Source organism: Schistocerca gregaria, chromosome 9 (assembly GCF_023897955.1).
Source record: "Schistocerca gregaria isolate iqSchGreg1 chromosome 9, iqSchGreg1.2, whole genome shotgun sequence".
Taxonomy (NCBI): domain Eukaryota; kingdom Metazoa; phylum Arthropoda; class Insecta; order Orthoptera; family Acrididae; genus Schistocerca; species Schistocerca gregaria.
Window position 1 is genome coordinate 191,205,918 of NC_064928.1, and position 19,937 is coordinate 191,225,854.

The window sequence follows — 19,937 nt, forward strand, 5'->3', positions numbered from 1 at the left end:
GCAGCTAAGTGATGGCGACATAATACATGTTCGCTACAAGAAAGAGGGCGAGATTGAGACGTTGATCTGTATCAGCGCACATTAATATTGTGACTCTCCGGGAAATGAGAACCGTCGTCGAGAAACAAGTGGATGAAAAAAAAAACAACAGATAATTATTTCCCAAAAGTGAACTTACTGCTTAAAGCTTTAAAGATGGCTCGGTTGTCGCTGGCCGTTACGAGATAAAATTAAAACAATTGCAGCCATCGGTCGCGAAAAATGAATTCTTATTGACCTAGATTTCGGCCACTTCTAAGAGTGCCTTCACCAGAAATAAAACATTTAAAAATGGCATGTCACGTATAAAATAAATATGAAGCGACAACGCTGTTGTCACAAAGTATTAAAATAGAAAACATTGAGGCAGGCCACTAAGGCCTACTAACTACAAGTGATATGAAATACAGTGTATTTTATTTGTAATTCTGTTAGTGAGATGTCAGTTTTCCGCGATTGACGTTTATGTCAGGCAGTGCTAACTCTGACGTGTAGCATGTTTTGTTAATACATATGTTTCCGGTAAAAAAATCTGTATTTTATATTATTACTGTTTTCCGATTGCGTGTGCAGTCTCGTACATGGACAAATGGGACCTTCCTGTAAATTCTAGCTCAGGAAGTCTATTTCGAAGGAATTCGTCTGGGATCGGCTAACTAACGGTGAGGTACTCTATTAAATTGGAGAGAAAGATTTATGGCACAATTTCGTTAAAACAAGGGTCAGGTCGAAAGGGCACATTCCGTAGCACTGAGGATTCATTAGCCTTCTAGTCCACGGACGTTTGAAGGGTTACAATTTGTAGAGGCTTTTCTAGTCATGCAGTAAGCACATTCGAATGGTTGTAGGGTGAAGTACTTACGCAGTAAATTACTTACATGTTCGAGAGATCATGTTCACAGTAAACCTGATGAGGTGGAACAAACATACAACACACACGCACACATACACTTAAACAAGATTAAGAAATATTTATATGGCTACCTGCCGGATATTTCAGGTTTCTTTCTGTTTAAATGAGTAATTATATGTATTTGAGGATCCCTAAACGGCTTAGAAAGGATTTTATTGAGACACAACTTTAAGCTACATGTGAAAACACTTCCGGTAACTGTCAGACGTTTTTTTTTCCACGTAGTCGGCCGGTGTGGCCGTGCGGTTCTAGGCGCTTCAGTTTGGAACCGCGTGACCGCTACGGTCTCAGGTTCGAATCCTGCCTCGGGCATGGATGTGTGCGATGTCCTTAGATTAGTTAGGTTTAAGTAGTTCAAAGTTCTAGGGGACTGAAGACCTCAGAAGTTAAGTCCCATAGTGCTCAAAGCCATTTGAACCATTTTTCCACGTAGATCGTCCAAGAGTTTTGTAGCTGCATACATCACCCCTTTCTGTGCCACAGATAGATTCATTAAAGGGTAATGCGGATCATTTTTTCCCTCCAGTGTTGTACTGGTGACTACTCCTTTTATTCTGAAACGGAGATGGATTGTTGGTAACACATTTGATAAGTGAATAAATGCATGGTGAGACTGCGGTTGATATTCCCAGCTACTTAAAGGGATGTACGTGTGTCAGCCGTACTCACAATTCTGATTACGTTCTTCTGTGCACTGAATATTTTTTACTTAGTGAAGAGCTTTCCCAGAGTATTATTCCTGAAGACGTCAGTGAATGAAAAAATGTAAAATATGTGAACTTACTGACTGCTGTATCCCCAAAATCTACAATTACTGTTGTGGTCAAAGTAGCCGAACCTACACCTTTTAATTGATCTATATGGCATCTCCTGTCAAACTTTTATAAATATCGAAAGCTCAGAACATAGAATTTTCTAGCCTTCTATTATTTCTTGTTGGTATACTAAATTAGTGGCAAGTGGAACATTTTTGACAGTGCTAAACATCAGAAGCCTGTGTTTTCTCTAGTTTTAAAGCCAAACCATTTGCACAAAACCAGTCAGTAACTTCCACAAAAACATCATTTATTATTCACTCTGTTAATGTGTTCTCCTCAGCTCCGCATCAATGCTTACGGTAAAATTCTGCCACCTGATTCAAACAGTGGCAGATTATTAGCCGAAGTAGCACAGTAATGCGCCAACAATCGGATCCTGTGGGGCTCCCATTGTAATTTCCCACATTCCAAGTGATGTGGGGTTCAGAGATGCAAGGCCCTGACAGACAAGACTAATAAGTTGGATCAAGCGAGTGTTCAGATTAAAAACAATAACTCAGGTCTGGGTGTGTTTACCTGTCGCTGGAAAGCGCGTTTTGCGAAGCGCGGGCGAGAACGAAAGGGGCAGTGCACTACTCACCCCTCGTCCGAGGCTTCTCCAGGCGCGAGCGCGCTCCAGCCGTCCCTGGAGCCGGTGAGCATGGCCCGGGCGGCGCCGGGGTGCGCAGCCCCCTGTTGCTGCTGGAACTGGAAGACCGTCGTCCCAGCGCCGCTGCGCCGGCCCCTGGAGAGGGTCCGCGTGCTGGCGGGGGGCGTGGCCTCGAGCTTCTCTGCGCGGCCGCCAGGCAGCGCGGCTGCGCGCGCGTCGGCCGACCGCAGCGCTCCTGGCGGCGGCATCCCCAAGCAGGACGCAGCGTCCCGTTGCTCGCATTTCCCCCACTCGCTAATGTGTGGCACCGGCGAACCCATCACTTCACAGCTCTCACCGCTGTCAAACGGCACTGCTGATACTGCACGCATTCCAGAATTGCAGCAATCGTCTACCATCGCAGACCGCACCTCGTTCGACAAGCCGCCGTCCCGCGAAGCGTAACGGTTTCTCGCATCATGGCGGCAACAGTGGCAATCTGCATGTGGCGCTTCTCGAAAATCTGGCGAAGTGCAACACATCTGCCGGCTTCGCTGTAAGTGATTGTGAGCTCCCCGTTCGTAGCAGAGGCAGACTTGTTGGGAAGACTCCGTAATACTGCGATGATGTTCCTGCGGCAAATGCGTGTGGAGGTTCGGGCAGCCGTGCTTGTAACGGACATCCACGTGGCTGTGGTGGTGCGGCAAACATTTGTGCTTGTGTTCGTGATGACAGTGGTCATGGTGGTGTTGGTAATGGCTACGATGAGGATCATGTTCGTGATTAAAATGCGGGCGGCATGTACCGCAGTTAACATCGTAACGGTAGTTGTCACCCATCCTGGAAGGCGTCCCACCATGGACGGTAGTGACGTGGGAATAATGTGTCGTACTGTGATGCCCGTGAGTAGTGGTTCCAAAATCTGTAGTGAATACGTCGTTGTGCTGATAATAGTGACACCTCGTGGCGTGCGATCGCCAAGACAAATTGTTGCAGTGACAGTGGGTGGCTTCATCCACTTGTTGCGGACGTGGTAGCGCATGGTGATGGTGAACTGCGTGATGATTCGCAATATGGCGTTGAAATTCACCAACAGGTGCATGATGGCTGAAGCAGAGAGAACATTCAGGTCTTTTGTACAGCGACTGGTCGTCATGAGTACAGAGTGATGGATGGGAGTCGTATTTCGCTGACCTCTCCACCCAGGGAGATGCAGTAGCAATACGTACATCGGGCGCGCTGTTCCCACACTTCTGGTGAAGCACATCCAGTGGAAACTCTTGCTTCTGCATTAGCTGCAAGTTTTTCTCATGGCCTCTGCAGGTTGCCACACCAGGTTCCTTGTATCCAGTGTTCTGGTTTGCACCAGCTGCAGACTCATTCAGTTTCTTTCCAGTACTGTGCACTCTAGCCAGGTTTATGTCTGGTGCACTGCCCAACATCCTCGGAGGGTAACCTCTTGGTGAGGAAGCGATCCATCCGTTCGCTACCGGCGTAGGTCTGTGCACGTCAGGAGAACTGGCTGTCTTCTCTGGAGCATTGCCAATCGTGGCTAGAGATTGCAGGGTGTTCCATGCTGGTGCTCTGACGGGCTCTTTCAAGCTGACATCTGGTGCACTTGCAACAAGCTTCATGGCAACGCCAGGGAAAGCATTCTTCCAAAATTCGTTGTGACACACATAAGACAGGCCATCTCTACTGCCACCAATAGCTGGTTTATGAACCACGACTGGAGGCCTTGGCCCATATGATGAACACTTCCCAGTCAATCCTATCATATTCCACTGCTCGTACCTTCCAGAAGATACTGGTATGTTCACATCAGGGGCACTGACTGTAGTTTCACGTTCATCTCGCCGCAAGGTCCCATATGGGAAGTGATTCACCTTTTGGTTGATGTAAGAAAGTGGTTCACCATCAGTTTCATGCCACCTATTAAGCCCAGGCACCAAGTACTCATAACTTCTTGTTTGTTGATTACTGATGCCTCCAACTGCCTTCCGTCTGATGTATGGGGAACCTCTCAACCTCTGTAATGACCCCTCCTCATTGGAAATGGATGCTGGCATGTCTGTATATTCATATCCTAGCATTTCTGTGGGCTTGTTGTTGTGTTGGCTCCACACGTCTGAGTTTGTCACGGGTGTCGTATCTGCAGCCAAAGACAAGGAACTCTGAGGGTCCTGATGCACGACACTGGACGCTGAGGCGACGCTTCTACCAGTAGCAGCAGTCGCAGCTCTCTGCATGCCAGAAGTCTTCGTCTTCGCACCTTTATTCTTCTGCTGCTTGGAGCTGCCTGGCTGGTTCACCCGTGGATTTTCGGCCTCTGAGAGTCTAAAAAATAACAGAAATAAATTATTTATTATAGTTACAGAAAACAAAGCAGGCTCTCCAATAAGGCATATTCATGGTGGAAGTGGCTGTTTCTTAAGTACAAAACACAAGCAGTAGAACTTTTCAAGATAGCTGTTTCACAGGAAACATATTTCAAACATATTTTTTGAAGAGAAAAAGCTCTCTTTTTCAAGGTACACTCATGCTCATAAATAAGGATAATGCTGATACATGGTCCAAAGATGGTTAAAATGGCTCTGAGCACTGTGCGACTTAACTTCTGAGGTCATTAGTCGCCTGCAACTTAGAACTAATTAAACCTCACTAACCTAAGGACGTCACACACATCCATGCCCGAGGCAGAATTCGAACCTGCGACTGTAGCGGTCTCTCGGTTCCAGACTGTAGCGCCTAGAACTGCACGGCCACTCTGGCCGGCTGATACATGGTGAAACAACGCTCTGGTGGGCGGTTTGCGGGTTTAAATCACCTAGGGGTATGACTGTGTGGTGCATTAGATCTGCGGCCGCCGCACGGTGGCGCTGGCAGTAGTCCACATATGAAGAGGTGTGTCGGTGCATGTCAGAGTACGGCGCAGCAAGTAAGTGTGCAGATGTTTCAGATGTGCTAATGGTGATTGCATGTCGAAAATGGCTCAAAGAACACACATTGGTGACATTATGAGGGGTAAAATATTAGGGCGACTGGAGATTGGTCAAACACAGCAGGTCGTAGCATGGGCCCTCCGTGTGCCCCAAAGTGTGATCTCAAGATTATGGCAACGATTCCAACAGGCAGGAAACGTGTCCAGGCGCTACAGTATAAGACGTCCACAGTGTGCAACACCACAAGAATACTGATATCTCACCACCAGTTCCCACAGATGGCCACAGTGTTCTGCAGGTAGCCTTGCTCGGGACCTTACTGCAGCCACTGGAACAGTTGTCTCCAGATACACAGTCTAAGGACGACTGAACAGACATGGTTTATTCGCCCATAGACCTACAAGGTGCATTTCACTGACCTCTGATCACAGGAGAGCCCGCAAAGCCTGCTGTCAAGAACACAGTACATGGTCATTGGAACAGTGATACCAGGTTATGTTCGCAGACGAGTCCAGGTATAGTCTGAACAGTGATTATCCCCAGGTTTTCATCTGGCGTGAACCAGGAACCAGATACCAACCCTTTAATGTCCTTGAAAGGGACGTGTTTGATGGTGTGGGGTGGGATTATGATTGGTGCATACACAACCCTGCTTGTCTTTGACAGAGGAACTGTAACAGATCAGGTGTATTGGGATGTCATTTTGCACCCATATATCCACCTTTTAAGGGGTGCAGTGGGTCCCACCTTCCTCCTGATGGATGATAACGCACAGCTCCACTGGGCTGCATTTTGGAGGAGTACCTTGAAACAGAAGATATCAGGCGAATGGAGTGGCATGCCTCTTCTCCAGACCTAACCCCCATCGAGCACGTCAGAGATGCTCTCGGTTGACGTATTTCTGCATGTCTTCAAACCCCTACGACACTCCAGGAGCTTTGCAAGCACTGGTGCAAGAATGGGAGGCTATACCCCAGCAGCTGCTCGACCACCTGATCCAGAGTATGCCAACCCATTGTGCGGCCTGTATGCCTGTGCATGGTGATCGTATCCCATATTGATGTCAGGGTAGATGAAACAGTGGTGTTTTGTAGCACGTATGATTCGGGACGGTTTTCTCAACTTATCACCAATACCTTGGTCTTACAGATTTGTGTCATGTGTGTTCCCTATGTGCCTATGCTATTAGCACCAGTCGTAATGGAGTGCCAAGTTGTGTGGCACCACATTCTGCCATTATCCTTAATTTATGAGCATGAGTGTACATTCAAGTTATAACACCTCCGATCTTTTCTCGGGACTAGAAACAGAAAGAAAGGTGTTGTTATTTTAAAATATGAGTGCACACATTCTGAATATGTGACAGTGATGGTAGCACAATTTAGTACACAAAAGTCTGATAGCAGCAGCTAGAATGAGGACTGTTTCGATACTTAAAATGACGCCGTATTCATTACTGAAAGAGGTTGTAATCATTTGTTTTCTTTGTTTCTGTGCTGTGATACCAACAGAAGTTCATCACCAGTTGAGAGACACATGTGATATTGGTATCATGGGTTTGTGTAATGTGCCTTTGTCGATACAACACTTCAAAGAGGGCAGAAAGACGTGTGACAACAGACCAGGATAATCTTGGCCTTACACCAGCCTCTCTGATGTCATATTCGAGTGAGTGGAGAAAGCTGTACTGGAGGAACACCGAATGAGTGTACAGCACATCACCCCCAAAAGTTAGTATTTCCGTGGAATCTGTGCATGAGGACTTGAAAATACGAAATGTGTCCTCCTGGCAGCTCAAAGTCTCGAATGCTGATGGATGACCACATGGTTGCACACGTAGCACATAGCCAGGTAATGTTGATGCATGATAACAGCATGGATGGGACTTCCTTTTCATCAATTGTGATAATGTATGAGACATGGATGAGGTTTCTTTAATACTGAAAGGAGGGTCAGTTACCTCAATGTAAACACAGACACTCAAGGCCCCTCCCTCACTAAAAAGGGTAAGCAGCAGTACTGAAAAAATTATGATGGCCATGGTCTGTGACAGTGATACCATAACCCTTCCTCATTGCTCCGAAAAGGCAGGTGACAGGCGCATTCTACCAAGATGTTTTATACAATTAGGTACTTCCAGCATTGTGTGGAAAACGGCTGGAAAAAGCTGCTTTTGCGCTCTTTCAGCAAGACAATGCTCCATTGCTTTGAGAGAGCGCGATGCTGCAGTTTCTTCTTGAAAACAATTCAGAAGTAACTTTCCATGCCCCATACTGTCCTGGCCCCACTCTTAAGGACGTTTGGCTGTTTCCAACGATGGAAAACACTCTCCATGTTTGCACATTCACAAAATGTGCCGCTATCACATAACCGATTTTGCAGTGATCAAACCAGAGACTCCTAAAGAAGCGTTTGCAGCGGTCGCAGAATCATGGCGTTGATGTTGTGATAAACTCGTATGGCTGCAGGGAGATTACTTTGCAAAGTGACAAGTTTCACATACTTCTTGTGATAAGTTTGCGACAAGAAAAATCGGAGGTATTATAACTCGAATGCACTTCGTGTAGGGTATGAGTAGGGTAGGGCAAAGAAAAATTATCACATTCTGTTAGTTAATAAGTTGATATCAGGTTTCAAAAACTTAATCAATATTTCAGTGTGGTATTTTTCTATTGCATGCACTTTTGTATGAAAGTGACTTTATTATAAACTAGAAAATTAGAAGTGCATGAGTGATTGGAATGAAAAGAAATTTAATTTTTCATAAAGAGACAAAGGTTTTATTGAAGTGTAAACCGGAACTCGACACTGAAATTAAGTGTAGTAACAGTTGTTGTAGTATTAGTTCTTAATCACAAAATCACTACAAAAATGAAAAATTACTCCAGACAAGTTAATTACAGTATATACTGAGTGCCTAAGCAAATGGCACTGAAATTTCGACTTTATATTGTTAATTGAAATATTGTGTGAAATATGTCATTAAGAGAGCATTTTTTGTAAATATTGATTTGTAAATGAAAACAAAATGGTGAGCGATATTGCTACTTTGTTCTCATATTAGACTGAGTATACTAGAGGTCACAAATATAAGACCCATCATTAAAAAAGATTTTTCATTTCTGGTGTGTAACTATCAAAACAGTTTTATACTTCATAACTAAAAAGTCTTGTCTTTTTCATTGTCAGCTTACTTTGGAAACTACAAACAAAGGGTTAGGAATACTAAATGCAAAACTATAAAATCCCAACGTAAAAATAAGAGCAATAAATAATAAAATATGGAGTCAGTTCTGTAACAAAAGAAACCCATGGAAAGTAGAGACGTTCTGGAAGCTGCTAGAATCTACACCCAAAACATTCCAGACAATGATATTAAAATTCTAGAGGGAGACTTAAATCCAAAAATTGGGAAAGACAAATTTTTCACAAAATTTCCTGTGAGTTTCAGCAGAAAACGTATGGAACTGTACCAGCTGAAATTGATGTCCACGAATTTCAAGAATTATCCTGCAAACAGAAGACCAGGAAATCGCCAAATAAACTCACAGAAATCCAAATAGACCACATAGAGAAATCCATGAAAAATGAGAAGGAAATCGTGAATTTGAAGGTTAAGAACGGGATACATATGTAAAATTTTTATTTAATAGTTATCAAGGGGGAGTTAATTGAAATCAATTTCACATTTAGAAGATAAGAATAGCTAGTTTTGACATAGGGAATATAATAACAAATAAAGAACTCAATTTAAAAATGTCAGACTTTGGTGCCCAAACGTGGGGAGACAGAGGACAGGAATCCTGAACTTCAACAAGAAGGGCTAAGAAACATAAATGGTGAAACTAAGAGTGTGAGGAAGCCCTCACAAGAGGGATTGCAACAGGGGCATTCGATCAAGAAGGAACATTCTTTTTGAACACTTTTCATTACATCGCTTTCTTGTCAGTTTGTCTTTTCAGCACGAAGTTTTGCAAGTGATTTTAAACTAACTTACAACTCTCAAAGTTCAGAACTGGACGACCATGCAATATTAGCTCGCGTTCTTCACTGGTGTGTAGCCGAAGTTACTTTGTGTTCCACTGCTACTACCCACTATTGCTATTACTTTCGCAAATTGTTCGCGGTAAGAACGATTCATGGTATGCCTGCGTGTGAGCTCAAATCTCTCCAATTGTACCTCCATAGACTTTTTTCGAGGTGTACATAGGAAAAGCAACCTATTGGTTGACTCTGATGAAGGGAAACATAAGTAAACCTGAAATTCAACACACGTCTCTGTTATAATCGCATCAGAATGTTTGAAATCAGTTGAAAAATTTCACACACATAAGACTAACAAGCAGAAAATGATTACTTAAATAAAAAAACATTTGAATATAGCACATTTTTAAAACTGATTAAAAAATATGAAATATTTTCTCCCAGCCCCATACAGATTTCTAACAACGCGCAGAGAGCCCTGAAATTCCATGTTGGGAATTTTTAATAAGAATGACGTTACTTGTAAAATTTAAATGAGCTGCACACACTATATAATAGTGATGAGTACAGAGAGTAGCCAACGTTGAGAAAAATCATGCAACAGTTCACACCATTTTCAGGGCAATAAACTTGTTAGTGACTTAGGTGAACTATTCATGATCAATTATCTATTGAATGCGCCTCGTTTTTCGTTTTAGTCTTTGCAAGTATTGTCATGGCTATTAAAAACTCATAAGTACAAATTTTAAGTACTATGTGTATAGGGTTAGGAATATGTATGGATCTAGGAAAAATTACTTTATGATTTTTAGTTCGTTTTAAAAGCTTATTACATTAAAATGTTTTTCATGTAAGTAATAATTAAAATTTAAGGAATTTCGATGGCAAGCAGCCAACATCATAAAAAGCATTAAGTGCACCTATAATAAACAGCAACTCTGTCAAACTGGAAACGATTTTCAGAAAAAAAGAGACCCAAGACTCTACCAAGTACTTAAATATAACCTCTCTTGATGTAACCTTCCAAATCCTCATTTTCGAAAACAGTGTAGAAGGCCATCATCATCCATCAAAGTAAACAGTGAATTATTGGCTAAATATTTCAAGAAACGATTAAATGTGACATACCAAATGGACGTAACAATTGCTCTCGAAGGACTGTTCTTACATTCGTCTGATCCGTCCCCATGTTACGTGCAACTGCACGAGTCCTGATTGAAGGATCCCGCTCCACATGCTGCAAGACAGCTTCCTCAAATTGCAGCGTTCTTGCCGTGCGACGGCGTCCCTGTCCAGGTAATCTGCTAAATGACCCGTTCTCACGCAGACGTTGGTGCACAATAACAAAGGTCGTACGATGCGGGATACGGCGATTAGGATATTGTTGTAGATAAACCCGCTATGCAGCTCCTCCGTTGTGGCCCGCTACGTAGCACACACCAACCGTATCAGTGTACTCACTCCAGGTGCATCGCTCCATTAGTAAACAGAGACAAGGCACTGCTACACTGGTGTACAGCAGTTGCCTACAACTGAAGAGCGTAATACGCCCTCTAACAACTGAAGATCGTAATACGGACTCCATCGGTTTACATAATCCGCAAAGGAAAAATGACATTAGGGAAAAATATTTGTTTTGATGTCCACTACAACCTCCCAGAGTTTGTCAAAATTACTTAATTACCGGAACTGAGCCCACAAAATACGAAAGAACTGTTAGAAATAATTCAGTGAAAATAACAAAGAAGCGAGTGATGACGGAATAATTGCAGAATTATGGACACTGTCTGATGGAAATCTATTACAGATGTCAAAACGAATAAGGCACAAATTCCAGAGAACTGAAAGTACCAATTAATTAATCCTTTTATATTAAAAAAGGGGACAAGACCGATGTCAACAGCTTAGAGGAATACCACACTGCTGCTGGTTACATACAATGTGCTTTCCGAAACGCTACTTTATGTGGTATAGTACCAGGTAGACCACTAAATTGGGGGGGGGGGGGGGGGGGGACGTGTAAAACATCTCTGTTTCAAATACTCGAAGAGTGTCGTGAGGCTGATCCAAGAAGAAACGCAATCTGCCAAACAATATCTAAAGTTTGTTTTCAGAATACTATCTAACGCTTCGTTAGACAGGAAGACCTATCTGCTACATACCTATTTGCAACACAATTGGAGCACAATACCCAGTGATCCATGAAACAGTTTCTGTTTTATTCTTTTTTTCTGAATGAGTGAAAATGCAAAATGTTCTATGTGTTGGATTGGATATGTCTCAGGAGACATCTCTCTGTTAGTACATAACTGATTTGTGTCCAAAAGGATAAGAAGGTACTCTGATACTAGAGGGTTTTGCTGCGCAGAAAATAATGAGACACATTAGGGAATAAGTACTTTACTAAGAATACTCTAAGTTCTACATCTACATACATACTCCGCAATCCGCCATACGGTGCGTGGAGGAGGGGACCTCGTACCACAACTAGCATCTTCTCTCCTTGTTCCACTCCCAAACAGAACGAGGGAAAAATGACTGCCTATATGCCTTTGTACGAGCCCTAATCTCTATTATCTTTTGTTGTCTTTCCGCGAAATATAAGTTGGTGGCAGTAAAATTGTACTGCAGTAAGCCTCAAATGCTCTCTAAATTTCTTCAGTAGCGATTCACGCCTCCTTTCCTCTAGAGACTCCCACCCGAGTTCCTGAAGCATTTCCGTAACATTCGCGTGATGATCAAACCTACCAGTAACAAATCTAGCAGCCCGTCTCTGAATTGCTTCTATGTCCTCCCTCAATCCTACCTGATAGGGATCCCAAACGCTCGAGCTGTACTCAAGAATAGGTCGTATTAGTGTTTTATAAGCGGTCTCCTTTACAGATGAACCACATTTTCCCAAAATTCTACCAATGAACCGAAGTCGACCATTCACCTTCCCCACAACTGCCATTACATGCTTGTCCCACTTCATATATCTCTGCAATGTTACGCCCAAATATTTAATCGACGTGACTGTGTCAAGCGCTACACTACTAATGGAGTATTCAAACACTACGGGATTCTTTTTCCTATTCATCTGCATTAATTTACATGTATCTATATTTAGAGTTAGCTGCCATTCTTTACACCAATCACAAATCCTGTCCAAGTCATCTTGTATCCTCCTACAGTCACTCAACGACGACACCTTCCCGTACACCACAGCATCATCAGTAAATAACCGCACATTGCTGTCCACCCTATCCAAAAGATCACTTATGTAGATAGAAAACAACAGCGGACCTACCACACTTCCCTGGAGCACTCCAGAGGATACCCTCACCTCCGATGAACACTCACCATCGAGGACAGCGTACTGGGTTCTATTACTTAAGAAGTCTTCGAGACACTCACATACTTGGGAACCAATCCCATATGCTCGTACATTAGTTAGGAGTCTGCACTGGGGCACCAAGCAAGTGCTTTCCGGAAGCCAAGGATTATGGCATTCGTCTGATACCGTTCGTCCATGGTTCAAAAGATATCATGTGAAAAAAGGGCCTGTTGCGTTTCGCAGGAGCGATGCTTTCTAAAGCCGTACTGATGCATGGACAGCTACACTAGGGAACCGACCGGTTTTAAGTGTCAATATGAAGGTTTTACAACAGAATCTTGCAAAGAAGAAAACAGAGAGCAGCCATTGTTACCAGTGGTATTTATTTACACAAATAGCGCCGTTATCAGTGTAATCGTCGAACAGCTGTTCATAATTAAGTTACATTTGTTATTGTATGTTGTTCAACAACTAATGTAAAACAACAAATGTAGTATAAACTTGAACAGCTGTCATTTCGAAAACGCCGGCCGCGGTGGCCGAGCGGTTCTAGGCTCTTCAGTCCGGAACTGCGCGACAGCTACGGTCGCAGGTTCGAATCCTGCCTCGGGCATGGATGTTTGTAATGTCCTTGGGTTAGTTAGGTTTAAGTAGTTCTAAGTTCTAGGGGACTGATGACCTCAGATGTTAAGTCCCATAGTGCTCAGAGCCATTTGAGCCATTTCGAAAACACTGAAGGCGTTATTTATGTGTATAATTGCCACTAGCGAACCTGTCAGTGCTTCGCAATTGCTAAATATGTATGGGAATTGGACATACATCCTAAAGTCCTTCCCCCAGCTGTCTCTGTGTCTCCTGTCTCTGTCTGTCTCCTCCTCATCCTCCTCTTCCTTCTCCTCCTCGTCCACCTCCAACCCCTCCTGTCTCTCTCTCCATCTCTTCCAACACCCCTTCCTTGCCCACCTCCTCTTCCCCCCCCCCCCCCCCTCCCCCCCCCCCCCTCTCCTACTCTAGGTCCATTTCCTTCCTTCCTCTCTGTGCACCTCTCCTGCCCCGAGCCTTGTTTTTTGCAAAAGAAACCTTGGTTGGAAGCTGAAGTTGCTTAAAATGAATGGCTTATTCGGTTGGGACCTTTGGTCTAAGGACTGCGAGGAAGACCTCTAAAGCTACTGAATCTCTCAGGACAGTAGTCTCTGAACGTGTAGTATTACGAAGTTTCGGACGATTCTGACAGAGCAGTGGTATTCTAATCATAAACTAATATGCCATAAACACAGCTTCTTTGTTCTCTGTAAAGCCTACATCGAAGAAGAAAGGAAAACAATACATTGTTCCGTGTACGATATCTGTTTGAAATTGTGTATTTGAAGGAAGAATATATGAACGCCTTATTTCAATTGTGGAACAAGCCCATTTATGTTCATCTTGAGATACAGACTCCTAAAATTAAATGGCGCTGAAAAATCTGCAGTTGAGATACCAGAAATATTCAAGCATATGGCGCAGGCGGAAGGAGTATATAGAGGGTCTATACAAGGGCGATGTACTTGAGGACAATAGTATGGAAATCGAAGAGGATGTAGATGAAGATGAAATGGCAGATACGATACTGCGTGCAGAGTTTGATGGAGCACTGAAAGACCTGAGTCGAAACAAGGCCCCGGGAGTAGACAACATTCCATTAGAACTACTGACGACCTTGGGAGAGCCAGTCCTGACAAAACTCTACCATCTGGTGAGCAAGATGTACGAGACAGGCGAAATACCCTCAGGCTTCAAGAAGAATGTAATAATTCAAATCCCAAAGAAAGCAAGTGTTGACAGATGTGAAAATTACCGAACAATCAGTTTAATAAGCCACAGCTGCAAAATACTATCGCGAATTCTTTACAGACGAATGGAAAAACTGGTAAAAGCCGACCTCGAGGAATATGAGTTTGGATTCCGTAATGTTGGAACACGTGAGGCAATACTGACCCTACGACTTATCTTACAAAATAGATTAAGGAAAGGCAAACCTACGTTTCTAGCATTCGTAGACTTAGAGAAAGGTTTTGACAATGTTGACTGGAATACTCTCTTTCAAATTCTAAAGGTGGCAAGGGTAAAATACAGGGAGCGAAAGGCTATTTACAATTTGTACAGAAACCAGATGGCAGTTATAAGAGTCGAGGGGCGTGAAAGGGAAGCAGTGGTTGGGACGGGAGTGAGACAGGGTTGTAGTCTCTCCCCGATGTTATTCAATCTGTATATTGAGCAAGCAGTGAAGGAAACAAAAGAAAAATTCGGAGTACGTATTAAAATCCATGGAGAAGAAATAAAAACTTCGAAGTTCGCCGATGACATTGTAATTCTGTCAGAGACAGCAAAGGACTTGGAAGAGCAGTTGAACGAAATGGACAGTGTCTTGAAAGGAGGATATAAGATGAACATCAACAAAAGCAAAACGGGGATAATGGAATGTAGTCGAATTAAGTCTGGTGATGCTGAGGGAATTAGATTAGGAAATGAGACACTTAAAGTAGTAAAGGAGTTTTGCTATTTGGGGAGCAAAACAACTAATGATGGTCGAAGTAGAGAGGATATAAAATGTAGACTGGCAATGGCAAGGAAAGCGTTTCTGATGAAGAGGAATTTGTTAACATCGAGTATAGATCTAAATGTCAGGAAGTCGTTTCTGAGTGTAGCCATACAGGGAAGTGAAACGTGGACGATAAATAGTTTGGACAAGAAGAGAATAGAAGCTTTCGAAATGTGGTGCTACAGAAGAATGCTGAAGATTAGATTGGTAGATCACATAACTAATGAGGAGGTATTGAATGGGATTGGGGAGACGAGGAGTTTGTGGTATAACTTGACTAGAAGAAGGGATCGGTTGGTAGGACATGTTCTGAGGCAGCAAGGGATCACCAGTTTAGTATTCGAGGGCAGCGTGGAGGGTAAAAGTCGTGGAGGACAAACAGATGAATACACTAAGCAGATTCAGTAGGATGTAGTTTGCAGTAGGTACTGGGAGATGAAGAAGCTTGCACAAGACAGAGTAACATGGAGAGCTGCATCAAACCAGTCTCGGGACTGAAGACCAGAACAACATGGCTTCTTTGCTAGAGATGAACGTTGCTTTCTGTTTATTTGTACCATTAATTTCAGAACCATTATAAGCAGAAAAGTGAAAGTAATGGACTTGTACCACTATTGAAATAAGCCCTTCATTTACAGGGTGACACAGAATAACGGGAATTTTTTTAAATGAGTAGTGGCAGCCGTGGGCAGATGGCAGCACTGCGAGTTAATGATAGCGAGTAAACAGTCCGCCATTTCAGTAATCATGGATCAGTGGAACGGATAACAGCGTGTCCTAGCATTGAAAATGTTTTATAAAAACCATAGTTTGCTAGCGGCCCAGAGGGAGTAACGACGTTTTTATGATTTAGGACGTCATGATGCCGTTCCGTCGAAACACGCGATAAAATGTTGGATTAATAACTTTGAAGAGACTGTATATGCCCTCAAGAAGGCACCAGGAGGGAGACCAAGAAGTGTGCGTTGTCCAGCCAACATTGATGTTGTAAGCGAGTCTGTCTTACGGAGCGCATGGCGTTCAATTCGAAAGCAAGCAGCAGTGTTTGGAATGTTGAAGGACAACGATTACCGGTTACGATTAGGATTCTGTCAACAAATCATAACAAAAATAAACAATGACGATGAGTTTCACGAGTTGTGCAGTGTAAGCCGCATTATGTAGGGTACCGGCAGTGGATCGGTTAGCTGTGTAGTGTTCGTACAAGCGGTGCTAACACTGCCACACGTCTACAGTAATGTCGAATATGTTTATGGCTTCTGCGACGGTAGCGCTACCGTTGCAAGAGAAGAATACCTGATCGCAGGGTGTTTGCCAAAGTGTTTATAACTTAGCGAGCAAAAGGCTCTGTTCCAAGTAGACATTTTTCGTCCGAGCGTGCACGTCAACAAACTTTGCAGGAACAGGACGAAATTATTATCGCAGATGTTGAGAGAAGTCCCGGTACCAGCATACGAAGAATGTCCCTGCTTATGAATGCCCCACAGACACGTGTAAGGGGAAAATTACGTGCGGAAAACCTGTATCTATTTCACATACAGCGTGTCCAAAATCTCTACATTGGCTACAATGCCCAACGACTTCAATTCTGTCACTGGGTAATTGAGAACAGTCATTTGCTTCCACACATACTATTCACTGACAAAACCCAGTTTTCACGACATGGAATAAACAACACACCCAGTAATCATCGATGGTCTCGGGGAAATACACACGCTTCAGTGGACGGCAATTTTCAAGTTCGTTTTGCCATAAATGCGGCATGATCGGTAACCTTTCGGTAGGTCCATTTATTATCAATCAGCGATCGAAGAGAGAGAGGTAACTGCATTTTTTGGAAAATTCTTTCTGGAACTATTGGAAGACATTCCTTTAACCAAGCGAACTGAATGTACTTTGAACATGACGGTGCTCCTCCACATGTTACCTTACGTGCGAGGGACCATCTCAACCGCCCGCATCTCGTGGTCGTGAGGTAGCGTTCTCGCTTCACACGCCTGGGTTCGATTCCCGGCGGGGTCAGGGATTTTCTCTGCCTCGTGATGGCTGGGTGTTGTGTGAATCTCCTTAGGTTACTTAGGTTTAAGTAGTTCTAAGTTCTAGGGGACTGATGACCATAGGTGTTAAGTCCCATAGTGCTCAGAGCCATTTGAACCATCTCAGTCGCAACTACCCTAATCGCTAGATTGGCCGTGGCTGTGCCACTAACTGGCCTCCAATACCACCTGACCTTACACCTCTAGATGGCTGTTTATGGGGTTGGATGAAATCACTGGTGCACGAAGTGAAGGTAAATACACGAGATGAACTGATTCATCACATCATGGCACGCTTCTGAATTGATTAGGAACCAACCACAAGCAACTGAAGAAGCAACAAAACCCGTTAATGCTAGAGCGCAAAAGTGCATTGACGTTCATGGTGGGATATTCGAACTTGTTCTGTGAACTGTACAACATCCGTGCGATAAGTGTTAAAGCTGCTTGTAAAAGACGTGGTACGTCTTTTCAACGGAATACATGTTACATGCATGTTGTAATGCATTATGTACTAAATGCAAAGTAAGTAAACATTATGTAAGGATGTGTAACATAGCTGTACTTCTATGTAACATTGTTTTCAAGAACTCACGTAACAGTCCAGTTCTATTGCGTATACGTCCATGTTATGCACATCAATTTTGGAGAATTAGAGTTCCTTTCGATACATATACCTCCCTAACGAAACATTTGTGGACCTATATTCAAATAACATTTTCTGTTCAGAATTGCTTATACTTTCACTGTTTAAACTGTTGACCTTTCCTCCTCAAACACCCGGTATATTAAAAATCGCCTTTGTCCGTCCAAACGAATAAATTATTTTTTATAACGCCTTTAATGCAGAGGCGTTTTATTTGTGATAATACAAGTACAGAAATACAACATTATGTTTTTATATGGTGAAAATGTGGTCAAGAAGACACACTTCTCACATGTTTCAAATGTTTACCTCCAGAGGGAAGTGAGCCTTGGCAAAAACGACATGTCCCATCAAATAACACATGTCTGAAAATCTTTGTCCATGGTTTCAACTTGGAGCAAGTCTAACCGAGTTCCAAGAACACAATAACACTGAAACGGTGTTTTGTGAAAGAAAATGCATCGTACTACATCTGCAGCAGCAATCTGAGCAACAGTTGGTACCACTGTGAGGCAACGTACTTCGAGGACAGCTCCGACCCAGACACATACCACTTACCCCAAACCATCGCCATCGGCGACTTCCTTGGCGTCAAGCGAAAGTTGAGTGAAGGGTAGGATGGAGGCCTGTTGCGATTTCTGATGGCGTCTGGTTCTGCTGCAGCGCCAGTGATGGCCGTGTGTCGGTTAGAAGAGCGCCATTTCAGACCCTGCAATGAATCTGCGTGCTAGACACACTGAACCTAAACGTGGAGCTATGATCTGGGGTGTCATTTCGTGTGACAGCGGGAGCACTTCTAGCCGCTATCCCACTCACCCTGACTGCAAATTTGTACGTCAGTCTGGTGATTCTATCTGTTGTGCTGCTACTCATGAACAGCATTCCAGGGAGTGTTTTCCAACAGGATAACGCTCGCCCACAAACCGCTGTTGTAACCCAAAATGCTCCACAGAGTGTCGACATGTTGGCTTGGCATGCTCAATCATCAGATCTGTCTCCAGTAGAGCACATATGGGACATTTTCCAACACGATAACGATCGCCCACATACCGCTGTTGTAACCCAACATGCTCTGCAGGGTCTCCACATGTTGCCTTGGCATGCTGGACCACAACATCTGTCTGCTATCGAGTACAATGGGACATCATCGCATGACAACTCCAATGTCATCTGCATGCAGCATTAACAGTCCCTGTATTGACTGACCTAGTGCAACTGGTATGGAATCCCATTCTACACTACTAGCCATTCAAATTGCTACAGCACGAAGATGACGTGCTACAGACGCGAAATTTAGCCCACAGGAAGAACATGCTGCGATACGCAAATCATTAGCTTTTCAGAGCATTCACACAAAGTTGGCGCCGGTGGCGACACCTACAACTTGGTGACATGAGGAAAGTTTCCAACAGATTTCTCATACACAAATAGCAGTTGACCGGCGTTGCCTGGTGAAACGCTGTTGTGATGCCTCGTGTAAGAAGAAGAAATACGTACCATGAGGTTTCCGACTGTGATAAAGGTCGAGTTGTAGCGATTGCGGTTTATCGTATCGCGACATTGCTGCTCCATTGGTAGAGACACAACGACTGCTAGCAGAATATGGAATCGGTGGGTTCAGGAGGGTAATACGGAACACCGTGCTGGATACCAACGGCCTCGTATCACTAGCAGTCGAGATGACAGGCATCTTTCCGCATGGCTGTAACGGATCGCGCAGCCACGTCTCGATCTCTGAGTCAACAGATGGGGACGTTTGCAAGACAATAAGCATCTCCACGAAAAGTTCGACGACGTTTGCAGCAGCATGGACTACAGCTCGGAGACCATGGCTGCGGTTACCCTTGACTCTGCATCACAGACAGGAGCGCCTGCGATGGTGTACTCAGCGACGAACCTGGGTGCACGAATGGCAAAACGTCATTTTTTCGGGTGAATCCAGGTTCTGTTTACAGCATCATGATGGTCGCATCCGTGTTTGGCGACATCGCGGTGAACGCACAGTGGAAGCGTGTATTCGTCATCGCCATGCTGGCGCATCACTCGGCGTGATGGTATGGGGTGCCACTAGCTACACGTCTCGGTCACCTCTTG

General features: G+C 43.8%; 1 protein-coding gene across 1 annotated transcript in view; it reads right to left on the reverse strand.

Annotated features, from left to right (window-relative positions):
- The window catches only part of LOC126292260 (uncharacterized), a 949,965-nt gene that overhangs the window by 594,354 nt on the left and 335,674 nt on the right, over positions 1-19,937 (reverse strand). The window contains exon 4 of the mRNA XM_049986160.1: positions 2,351-4,675. Coding sequence (XP_049842117.1) covers positions 2,351-4,675 — 2,325 coding nt within the window. The remainder of the gene's footprint in view (positions 1-2,350; positions 4,676-19,937) is intronic.